Below are 11,846 nucleotides of genomic sequence, written 5' to 3' on the forward strand. Positions count from 1 at the left end.
CGGGCCCTACATCCCTCGGCGGTGCGGATTTGCGTTGACTCGGCCGGCGAACCCGAGATTTCGAGATGCACCACGTCCCGGGCCACCATACGCGACGTTTTGGCCGCTTTCGTCGGGCTAGGTGGCCTCAAAAAACGAGAAAAAAAAGTTTTGACATGCACCACGGAGGGACCAAAAATCGTCGGCCATGGTACACCAGCAACCACGGCGCGACTTCAACTTCGTCGGCCATGGCAACTTTTCTTGTAGTGTCGGCTCCATGGCCGTCGCCGCGCGCAGCGGCGGCCATGGAGCCGGAGTTGATCATCTCTTGGATCACCTCGTCGTTCGGCGCCGCCATCGCACCGAACGGGAGCGGCCCTCGTCGCAGGGCTGGCGAGATGCCCTCGTGCTGGTTCTCGTTCAGGTTGCCGACGGCGAGCTCGAGCGGCGACGGCGTGAACCTGGGCGTTTGGCCGTACGTGGCCTCTTGGAACATGGCAGGCGACGACGGCGAGAAGCTCGAAGGGGAAAAAGTTGACGGGGAACTGCTAGTACCATGCATCGGCCATTGGCCGGGGAACATGGCGGCGCCGCCGCCGCCGGGAGCATGGCCCATGCTCATGGCCATGGAGACCTTCCTCGCTTGTTCGTCCTGGGCGGCCGCTGCCGCCCTCTTCGCGGAGAGTTTTTTCTCCCTCTCCGCCCTGCCACTTGTTTCGACCTGGCGCCGGAGCTCGTCCGCCGCCCACTGTGCGTTGGACATACCGGGCGGCCGCTCCTTCGGCGCCCGCGGCTTCCTCGACTTCGGCGGCATGGTGGTGGACGAGAAGACGAGGAGGAGAATGGAGACGAGGACGAGAATGGAGATGCTATCCACAAATTCGGCGGGAGAGAATGGGGATATGCAAGCAAATTGGAGGGAAATGGACAGGATTTGGCTTTCCTGTCGCCGACTACGAGGGTCCACACGATGTTTTGTGCCAAATTCTTTCGTTCGGAGTCCCCGAGCGCGCCTCGGGGGACCGGGGATGGCGTGGACTCGCTGGATGGATGAAGGGCCAAATCCGGACGAAAACGAAGAATCGGGGTCGCGACTGAACCGAATTTCGCCGTTGGGAAAAACGGCGCTTGGGGGCCTCGTCGGGGAGACGAGTGGGGATGTTGGCCAAAACCCTAAAGTTTATTCTGTTAATTTGTTATGTGTTGTATTGTGTGATATGGTGTCACCAAAAAAAACTTTGATTCCCCTCATTGACGCTAGTGGCCACGCTCAAAACGGCGCCGCGCTCCATGCGCCACCGATCCACACTCCACGCGAACGCACGCTCGATTGGACCCGCGCCATCCGGCCTTGACAAGCCATGGCGCTCGCAAAAGCGCGCGTACGTCTCCCTGTACCGGCACAGCCCAGAGGAATAAAGAAAAAGGAGGACACGTACCAGCATGCAGAGGCAGCTCTTAGGTAGGACGTAGTGCAGGAGGCTAGCCAGGCTGCCAGGGCCGGCTGCCCCGCCGCGAGCTAGCTAGTGCCGGCTGGCCGGCTAGGACGGACGCGCGCGGCCGGCAGGATGGACAAGACAGGAGATCGCGAGATGACGCTGGCGTTCGTGCGTGCGTGCATGCACAGCTAGCGCGAGGCGGGCTTATTGCTCCGTACCGCTGCTGCCCACAATGGCATCTGCCAAGCCCGGCCGTGCGTGTGCCCCGGCGGCCGGCGCGCCATGGCACGGCGCACGCCCACGCGTGCGTACGTTTGCTGCCGCACTCGCAAGCCCACCCCCGCCACGCCACGCCTCTCCAGCCCCAACAGTGCGCCGGCAGCACGGTGCCGTGCCGTGTAGCATGCGCGTGCAGCAGCAACAGCGGCTAGCGCTCGTGTGTTCTGTTCCAGCTGCTCAAGATCCCCCGTCACTGTTCCCTTCGAGTGTCACGGGCTCACGGCCACCAGCACGTTCCGGGCGCAGCCCGCGCACTGTGCGCGCCCTCTTTCGTTCCTTTTGCTCTTGTACTCTTCGCCAGATGCTTTTAATTTCGGTCTCGGCGGTGCCGTGGGAGGAGCAAGGGCAACCCAGAGGAGGAAGAAGGGTAAATGCGCTGCCTGCGCCTTTCTGAATCAGGCCATGCATCTTTGGCTACAGCTAGTACATAGCATGAGCACGTAGCATGCCTGCTGTTGTTCGGCTTGGCAACTCTAGGGCTATATATTCCTCTGTTTGACAGTTCTGGGCATGGTACAAGGCTACAAGGGCTTGCGACAAAAAAATTATAGTAACAAATCTTTAAGGTCTTTAAATTCTTTTTTTCTTCTAAAACATAATCATGTACTTTTCTGAAGGAAGTCAAAGATAGATAACGAACGATAAACATGTAAATACCGACGAAAGTTCTCCCATAATTTTTTGAGCCACAATGCCAAGGCTGCGTGCACTCACGCAACCACTAAAGCAGTCATTCAATATCGATAAGAGTACCAACACCAGTATGTCAGCGAATAAGAACCAACTAGCTTTGTTGACATCGATGAAGAGCCAAGAGTATGAATCACCATTGTTGAGGATGTAGCAGCGGGAACAAAAATTACGAGGAAAATCCTTCTCGCGGCAACAACGACAAAAGATCCAAAATCGATCTGGCAAAGCAAGATCTGAAGGCACATACCTAGAGAATTGCAATCTTTCAACACCACCATTAACGTCGGGAAGGGGATCTCGTCGTCGAACGAAAGACCGAAGATCACTTATTGCAGACGATGTCATCTCTATTAAGAGAAAACCAATAAGAAGATGGCTACCAGAATCCTAACACAATCTACTCAAAAACCTAGCCACCTCCACTTCAGCTTCCTCCATAGGTCGGTTCCCCCTCCTCCGATCGACTTCGCTAGAGTCAGGAGGAGTGAGGAACCTGCTGCGTGGAGTTTCCAGTTGTACAGTTTTGCAGCAGAACGTTGAATAGTCCTGAGTTGAACTATCACCAACCTTGTTTGCACACAAGGAAGCCAAAACAGGGTAAGCCCGTGACATGATTATTTGAGCAATTATGAGTAGCGTGACATTGCAAAATCAACATCCAAGTCGTTGTAGTATAGTGGTAAGTATTCCCGCCTGTCACGCGGGTGACCCGGGTTCGATCCCCGGCAACGGCGTTCCTTTTTTGTTTTGTTTTCTTTTGTTATTTAGTATTTATCAAGAGTATTACCTGTTTACCATGGAATCGAGCATGCACAGTGCCAAGTACCAACAGTATTGTCAGTTCTTGCAACAACAGTAATAGATCAACACTAGGCGGTAACTGTGTTGATGTATACTGGTACTCACATGAAAACCAAGTCAAAGGGCGGCCTTCAGTAAGATTGCGTCTAGGAGATGCGGGCTATGATACCAAGGCCGCAAGTAAAGCCACAGCATAGGGGTCTTCCAGGTCATACCCGGTCAAGATCTGAGACGGCCAAATACCGCTTCACACGACCAGAGCTCAGAGTCAGAGGTGGGTGCCGTCAGATATCATAGCCAAGCCACGAAAGAACGAGTTTGCTCAACGCAAAAGCGCTATACATGAAAACATTGGATACCCAAAGGATATTACCCCTCTTATTTTCGAAACATCTACAATAAAGAAATAGTGTTAAACAAGCCTTGCACAACAGCGCATGGATTTCAAAAATTAAGATGGACGTGAGCTTGACCATTACCCACGTTCTAAGAGTACCTCCGGCTTTGGAATGAGCTTACCAACATCCAACTACATGAGAAAGTGGAGGACACTATTTTTTGGAACCTCACCTCAAGTAGGGAGTATTCTGCAGCTTCAGCCTACAACGCCTAACTTTTTGGGGCAACTCTCACATGCATAAATAAGATGGTGTGGAAAATATAGGCGCCTCCAAAAGTTAAGTTCTTTGCTTGGTTGACCATTTAAAATAGGCTATAGAAGGAGAATTGTCTTGAGAAAAGGGGTTGGATAAATTTTGGCCTTTCCCCTCTTTGCAAACAGATCCAAGAGACGGCGACTCACATATTCTCCCATTATTGCTACACGAAAAAAGTTTGGGGATAAACAAAAGAGTGGCTCGAGCTCCGAGAGAGCGGACTTTCAGAACCCGGCGGCATTTGATCCTGCCGCAAGTCGCCATCTCATTGGTCTACCAATGTATGTGGGGCACAGGCCTGCTAGTGTATTTTCTCGTATATGCAAGAAGAAAAGGCCAGGTTCAATGCGGGTGGGCCATCGTCCGTGCTGCAGCAGCACACGTGGGCCACCGTCCGTGCAGCAGCAGCGTCCGTACGCACGCAGGACGCCGGCCCGTGATGTCCACGCTGAAGGAGCTGGCGCCGCATCCCACGCCTGCCGTCGGCGCGAATCCGGTGGCATCCACGTCCAGGTCGGCCATGGCAAGATCGTCCACGTCCGCCACCGCCGTCCCGCCAGCGCCTCCTCCTCCTTCCCCGGCGGCCGCCCTCGATGCCGACCTCCACGTCGTCGTGCAGGACGCGGAGCGCCGGGGCCATCGTCCGTGCAGCAGCAGACGAGAGGCCTATGAGGCTGCGGCCACCGCGGCGCGGCACCCGTACGCGAGCGCGCCATCGCCAGGTTGTTCCCGACCCTGCCCGCGTGCACGCATGCCAGGGCCGCCGCGTCGTCGTCGCCGCGCCGTTCACGAGCACGCCCCGCCACACCGCCCCGCCACCGTGGCCAGCTCGACGGGGCAGCCGTATGACGCGCGCGAGGGCCGCTCTGCTCGCGAGGCTCAGGAGCAGCTGGCCACCGTGCGCAGCTCGCTCCGCCCCGACGCCGTCGCCGTCGCCCCGCCTCGATGCCGCCCTGACCAGAATCCTCGTATCCATCGACACCAGCGCGTGCACATCAGCGGTGGCGTCGGCTGCGTTGAGGTGGGCGCGTGCACCAACGTGTGTACGGTAGCTTCGCAGGCCACCGCCGCGGGCGTGCTTCGTGTTCTGCGACGAGGGCGCGCTGTCCACGCCGCCGCAGCAGCCAGCTCGCCGCCTCCCTCGGTTTCTCTACGCCCGCGCGCTTCCGCCGTCGCCACCTTCCAGTTCACAACGCCAGCGCGGGCACCGGACGACGAGGAGGCGAAGGCCTTCGACGAGGGCGCCGTCAACCATGCCGCCCGTCGCCACTCTGGTCGCGCGCATGCGTGCTGCTGCGCGCCCTCCGGCTCGCTGCCCATCTCCGACCGCGGGCTCGTGTAGTCCGGCTGCGGCCGTCCCGCCTCTCCTCGCGCGCGTCCACGAGCGCACCGCGCCTCCGCCGGCAACTCCTCCTCTCCGCTACTTTGCCCCAGCTACACGGCAGCTTTGCCCCAAGGTCACGCCGTCGTCGGTGGAGAAACAGATACGGACATGTGGTCCCGCGATGGGGACTGCCCATTGCTTCTTTTTCCATAGGCGGGTCCCACTACTATATTCAGTTTGTATTCTAGAGTATCATCAAAACAAAAACAACACCCAGGTGGACCACTACTTTGTTCCGCACCATTTAAAACGCGCCGCGTGGGCAGAGCATATGCTTCCCGGTTCAACTGTGAGTTTTCCCTCGAGCCACAATATCATCACCCAATAGTGGTGGCAAACCTATCCATCAAGTAGTGGTGGGGCAAAAAAAAAATTAACAAGGGCACCCAAACCGCAAGACAATGGCCTTCCTCATCATGCTTGTTAGTTGGATTGTATGGAAGGAGAGGACCCAAGGGTTTTCTAAAATAAGTTCACCCACCTCCAGTCCTTTCTGAATCATTATTAAGAGCCAAGTTTAACTTTGGATAGTAGCGGTGGCTAAGGAATTGAGTTTTGCAATGTCAGAAGAGTAATCTTTTTTTCTGCTTTACTTTGTCAAACTACTTCTCTCTGATTAATGGAATGAGGCAAATCTTTTGCCTCCATTTCAAAAAAAGGGAAGTGCCATTACAGCAGCGGATTCCAAAAAATGCTATGGATAGCATCTCAAAATTGGTTCAGGAGATTGAAGTCCAGTGATAGTCATTGCAATGCATACCATTTCGAAATTAACAAATTTCTAGTGAAAGAATGAACAAAGGCTTCCAAGCCGGTAATAACCTACCGGGCCCAGGGAACACAGTTAATCGTGGAAGCAACATAACAGCAGTCTAGTAAACTGATTGCGGAGTTGGAAGTCCAGTGATAGTAATGGCAATACAAAGCATTTCGAGAATTAACAACAAGAAACTATTTCCAGTGAAAGAATCAACAAACGTTTCCAAGCTTATGGGCTCAGGGAACCGATGTTTTAGGCAGATCCAAACTCAGCCATCCACTTCTCATGTCGCTCGATATCGGAGGGCGAGACACTCTTCTGGACCTTGGCCAAAGCCTCTTCGAAGTCGCACATGGCCACCGGGTCCTTCGAGATATCGTCCTTTGACATGTTCTTGATCTCGTCACGGGTCTTGCCTGCGATCTTCCGCCTCATGCCGTTCATCGAAGCATCACGGCAAACATTGGTAAGGTCATCCCCACTGTAGCCTTCCGTCCTCTTTGCAACTTCATCAATGTTAACATCAGAAGACACCTGTTGGTATAAAAGCAGTAAGCAACTGGAGATACGAAACGGTAATTTATTGTCAAATAAGACACCGCGGTACTGATAAATGAACGGTACCAGTGGATGAAATAACGAAAGACATCATAGCAAACATATAACAACAGAAGAAAAGATGAGCAAGAAATGCATTAGTACTGTAGTTACACCATACCTCAACCGTTCTAAGATTAATGTTGATGAGTGACTTTCTGCTTTCAAAACTTGGAAGTGGAATGTAAATACGCTTTTCCAGCCTCCGCCTGAGCCAATCAAGATACACTGAGTTAAAAAGACATGTGCCAAAAGAGTAGTAAAAGAAATATAGTTGCAATAATTGCATGTAGCTAGCACGTTGACTATCAAAGAAATAGCCAAGTAGAATTAAATAACAGGAGCTGTAGATTGTTGTCCCCACTGCAGAAAAAAAAATTTGTTTTTACAATAGACGGTTCAGATAGGTAAAACGGCCATTAATCACAGTAGAGGCGTAAGAGCAGTCAAAAGTCAAAACATCCAGATATGACTCATCCAAAGTGTCTGCATGGAGCAACTAATTCAATCATATGCAACTCATCCAAAGTGTTTCTACTTACATGTTGAACTGACTTTAAAGTTGGACCAGATATAAACCTATTTCTTCCAGGAAATTACATCTATACAAGGCTTATGGCCTTATGAAACTAACCAGTGACAGAAGTTACAAATGCGCAAGGCTCTGATTTTAAGCCATAAGCGGTAAATGAGAAATGAAGCATGAACTGAACAAAAGGATTCTTTGCATTTTTTAAGGACTCCAACAGCAGTACAACTCAAGGAATCAATGATCTTGTATAAAACAGGATATTATGCCTGAAGTTTCGATACTAACAGAAGCACCTCTAAGAAATTAATAAATGCAAATATCACGGAAAATAGTTTGCCAACCTGAGTGCTTCATCAATATCCCATGGAAAGTTGGTGGCTGCCAGAACCATAACAATTTTTGGCTGACCATCTTCATTAGTAGAGCTATTGTTAACACCATCTATTTGCACTAGAAGTTCAGACTTTACCCTCCTCGATGATTCATGCTCACCAGAAGCTCTGAATAAATAAATACATAAGCTGATAAAGCTGGACATAGTATTTTCTAATGATTATAAATAAAATAAAAGAACTACCCATTTCAGATTTTTCTGTCATTTGCTTGTTGAGATTTATTAAAAAGAAAGATATAAAAGCATGAAATATTCTCTTCATTTACCAAACAAAAAAATTAAGAGTGTCTTCATTTATGTTCCAAGCTGTTCAGGCAGTTGTCATTATCTTGGCAGTAATCAATAGAAAGTGAACTTGCATGGCAAACAGAAAATGTATGTGCACATACCCACGAGATGTACATAGGGAGTCAATTTCATCAATGAAGATAGTACTTGGAGCATAGGCCCTTGCAAGTTCAAATAAACAACGGACCATGCGCTCACTCTCCCCCCGCCATTTAGAAGCCAATGTTGCAGAAGAAACATTAAAGAATGTTGTGCCACATTCTGTAGCTACTGCCTTTGCTAAAAGGGTCTTTCCAGTACCTGGTGGGCCAAACATAAGAACACCTTTCCAAGGTCGACGAATACCCTGATCAGAAATAAAACCCAAAGGGACATGATGAGGCTAGATGTAACTTAGACTGGATGGAAAACGTTACAAGAGAGAAGATAATATACTACATGGAATATCATAATTTACTAATGTTACAGACTCAAATTGTGGTTAGGGTGATTGGAACATAATTCTGCATGAAGTTTTCCTAAAACCGGTCGTATTTAAGAACAATTGCCATGTGTGATGTACAGATTACTCACATGCTGTCAAATAAAGACAGCAACATTAGCCTTGGCCATGATGTTAAATAGCAGCAAGAATGGATGAATAAAATAACAGACACTTTATTGTGGACAGTATGAGGGGGTCCATACAATAGCATAGTCCAAAATTATAAATCATTACCTGAAAATATTCAGGCATCCAGAGAGGAAGCACAACAGCCTCCTCAAGGAGTCTTTTGGCCTCACTAAGTCCTGCAACATCATCCCATCTCACTCCTGGGGTCGAATCTAGAACATCTCTTTCAAGCATGGCAGCTAAGTCCCCATCTGGCCCATCATATTGTGACTTCTTGGACTTGCCTTCTTCGGCGTCGCTACTCTGAAACAAAAAGATCAGAAAAATAGAAATTTCAAGAAATCTGAATGTCATATAAAGGTACTCAACAAGAGAGGAAAATTATTTTACACAATGTATAAATGAATATTCCAGTTCCTTAACTTAAAAAATAACAACATATGCTCTCTTGTTTCAGTCGATGATTGCTTTTGTGATGCTTGGTGATTTCAACATCATTCTTGTTGTGTGCACCATCATATTTTGTCTCTATGAAATATGAACAGCAAGGAACTACAAATAGATGATGATGGTATTCCTCCTGTAGGGTTCAATTCATTAGGAATTTTCCTACAGCGCTTGTTTGGTTCGTAGGATTTGAACCCATAGGAATTTTTCCTATGGTCTACTTTGCAAGCAATCCCATAGGAATTTTTCCCTTAGGTCCAACCTCATAGAAAGTTTCCCTTATTTCTATGACAACTATGGCAAACACATAATCCTTCACAGCAATTCCTCCCCCAGTTTCGCCAAAAGACCTCTATTCAACTCCACACAAGCCTGTCGTTGGGCTACTTGCGTCTTCGGCAGGTACAAAGGAAGTGTTTTTTCCATGGTGCAACCAAACAACATGCAATACAAATTCCTGTGATTTCAATTCCTGAAGGATTGAACAAGCCATGGCATTCTATTTCTACTTTTTTCCTATTCCTGTGTTTTGTAAATCCTGCGAACCAAACAGGCCCTAAAGAGGCATGTTTTCTCACTAAGACAAACTTAAATAGTTTTAGGAACAAATGGAGAAACCCAAGTTAGCTTTTATACAAAAGAAGTGCTAAGTTGGACTGAGTGGCATCATGTGATTGACTTCAGCAGTACCTTGCAGAAAATTGTTACTTCGAATACACCAAGAAGGTATGCTAGAAATAACGGATCTACAAACATTTTGAAGCCATACACATACAAGCACTACTATAACAGAAGTACGCCGTCCTTCCATAATTCTTGTCGTGGTTTTAGTTCAAATTTGAATACAATCACGGCAAAGAATTACGGAACAGAGGGAGTATGTATCTTAGATTATATCGTGAAACTTCCATCCTTTTTGCACTACGCAGATAGGTAGGTAAACAGTGACAAAAGAAAAAGAAGCACTACAAGTCTAATATCTTAAACATATGCAGAACATGTGTATTTTCTCATTCACGGGTGCAGACAGAGGAAACGAACAGCAGCAAAAAAACAAAAAACAAATAAAGAGTTTATAGTGAACAGAAAATATTTGCTTGACAGAAATTACCGCTGAATCACCCTTGCTTGAACTTGATTTTCCTTTCCTCCCACCAGCGCTAGAAGCAGTAGATGATCTCACCACAGAGCTTGATTTACTCCCGTTGGGCTTTGCACCACGGCTAGGTGTTCCAGTCTTCGACGGACCCCGTGACCAAGCTCCATCTTGGGAGGATTTTTTGGCACTAGATTGGCCTCTTGCTGACCTTCGGGTTGGTGTATCTTTTGGAGGCGCCCACACATCAGGGTCATCAAAGGTTTGTGGTGATGATGTTGGATACTCATCCAACGGTTGGAACAGAAATGATTTATTAGAGCGAATAGGAGGCGATGAGGACCGCATTGTCCCACTCCCAGGAGCTTCTTTAAAGGACTTCATTTGGGCATCAAGCTGCCTCACAATCTCCACCTCTTCACTGATAGCTTGCTTGCATTTCATCCATTTTGTGCGAGTGAAACCGTCGTCCAAATTAGTCAGATGCCTGCATGATCAAGTCTTATCTATCAGAACAGGAAGGAGAACAAGTAAAGTGCATTCGTTAAGCTTTTAAGTACTAAAGATAAAGAAGCAAGATAGGTAAAATGCATTATCTAAGTATTTAATAGTATAACAAATGTTCACGCATCCATCATTATACCTTCAAATATGTGTAACTAATAATCAAATGAACAAGAACAGGAGCCTATTTTTCTTTGGAACAGTTGCATAATGCAACTGAAAGTTGATCCGCAAAAGGATTGTCTAATGCACTGTTTTAGTGAAAACACACCACTATTGTTTTGAAAGTTTCAAGATGAAATAGAGCATGGATGTCTGTTATGCAACCATGAAAAACGCCGTTGCCACTTTACAATAAACAAGGTGCTTTTCTGACTTCCAGACAGGCTTTACATGCATCGCTTGATATTCTGAAGCACCCAAATCATAAACATCAGCTACCGTGACGCTTTCAACAGCTCTAAATCTAAAAAAAAAAAAAAAACAAGCCCAAGCTATCGAGTCAAAACTCAAAAGTTCCCTAAACTTACACCGAAGCGGGATTTTACGGTGAAAATAGATGATGATTATCTCAACCCTAAATAATGACTAGACTAACAACATAACAACAGTAAGGCTCCTCGCTCAGAGCAAAATGACTGCAACCCACTATACGGAAGCAATCGAACGGATCCTCGCCGGACAAATCCGGAGATCCTCACTAGGCCCGACCACGCGAATTCCGCATCTAAGTTGATTTCTCCAAATTACGCCTAAATCTAGAGGGGTGTGTTAGTGGGGCTGGGGTGCTCACTTGTTGATCTGCGCGAGGGCGCCGTCGAAGAAGATGATGGAGGTGTCGTAGAGACCCTCGAGCGCGTAGTCGCGCGCGTGCTTGAGGTGGTCCTGCAGCCCGGCGAGGGGGTTCGCCATTTCCGCCGCCGCCAAGGTGCGGGGAGGCGGATTCGCCGAAGCCCGTGCGGGCTGGGAGGAGAGAAGGAGACGCGCACGGGCGGATGGAGAAGATGAGAGCTATCCTGCGATTTCGAATTCAGAGACAGAGGACTGCGATGGCCCTGTCTGTTGGGGGTCCGAGACTTGGGAAGAAGGAGACTCACTCACCGACGCTGGAGTGGCCCACTGTCAGCCAACTCCCATCCGCCGCACTTCTGTTTTCCTTCTTTTCTCAACAGAAATGCTGGACTTGCGGGCATTTTCCAAATTTCAAAATTAATCCAGGTTCTTTTCAAAATAAGTGAACCTAGACACTAAAACTTATATAGATTATATATATCTATCTAGGTTAAAATTAACCAAAGCTCCGACACTTATAATTTGAAACGAGGAAGTAGTACTCATTGGTTCATCTGCTCCAGTTGCTAGTAGTTGCTACCAGCTTTAA

At 48.4% G+C, this 11,846-nt stretch overlaps 1 protein-coding gene and 1 non-coding gene across 2 annotated transcripts; one reads left to right on the plus strand and one right to left on the minus strand.

Annotated features, from left to right (window-relative positions):
- The first annotated feature begins 3,055 nt into the window (after positions 1–3,055).
- Positions 3,056–3,127, plus strand: TRNAD-GUC. The gene has a single exon. It is a non-coding gene; the product is annotated as a tRNA-Asp (tRNA).
- A 2,990-nt stretch (positions 3,128–6,117) lies between these two features.
- LOC124661158 (katanin p60 ATPase-containing subunit A1-like) lies at positions 6,118–11,377 on the minus strand. The gene is made up of 7 exons (XM_047199015.1): positions 11,259–11,377; positions 9,977–10,448; positions 8,524–8,721; positions 7,907–8,151; positions 7,465–7,623; positions 6,713–6,800; positions 6,118–6,528 (listed from the first exon to the last, which is right to left on the minus strand). Exons 1-7 carry the CDS (start codon positions 11,375–11,377, stop codon positions 6,247–6,249), a joined length of 1,563 nt encoding a protein of 520 aa, XP_047054971.1. The 3' UTR covers positions 6,118–6,246.
- Positions 11,378–11,846: the final 469 nt, after the last annotated feature.

This window comes from Lolium rigidum, chromosome 6, assembly GCF_022539505.1.
Source record: "Lolium rigidum isolate FL_2022 chromosome 6, APGP_CSIRO_Lrig_0.1, whole genome shotgun sequence".
Lineage (NCBI taxonomy): Eukaryota > Viridiplantae > Streptophyta > Magnoliopsida > Poales > Poaceae > Lolium > Lolium rigidum.

Bases quoted from the DNA above. Each gene is read 5' to 3' on its own strand.
- LOC124661158 (XM_047199015.1), bottom strand. From the start codon at position 11,377: ATGGCGAACCCCCTCGCCGGGCTGCAGGACCACCTCAAGCACGCGCGC. The intron at 8,152-8,523 runs GTAATGATTTAT...ATTTCTGATCAG, and splicing joins GGATGCCTGAATATTTTCAG to GGTATTCGTCGACCTTGGAA. The intron at 6,801-7,464 runs GTTGGCAAACTA...TGATTGGCTCAG, and splicing joins GATATTGATGAAGCACTCAG to GCGGAGGCTGGAAAAGCGTA.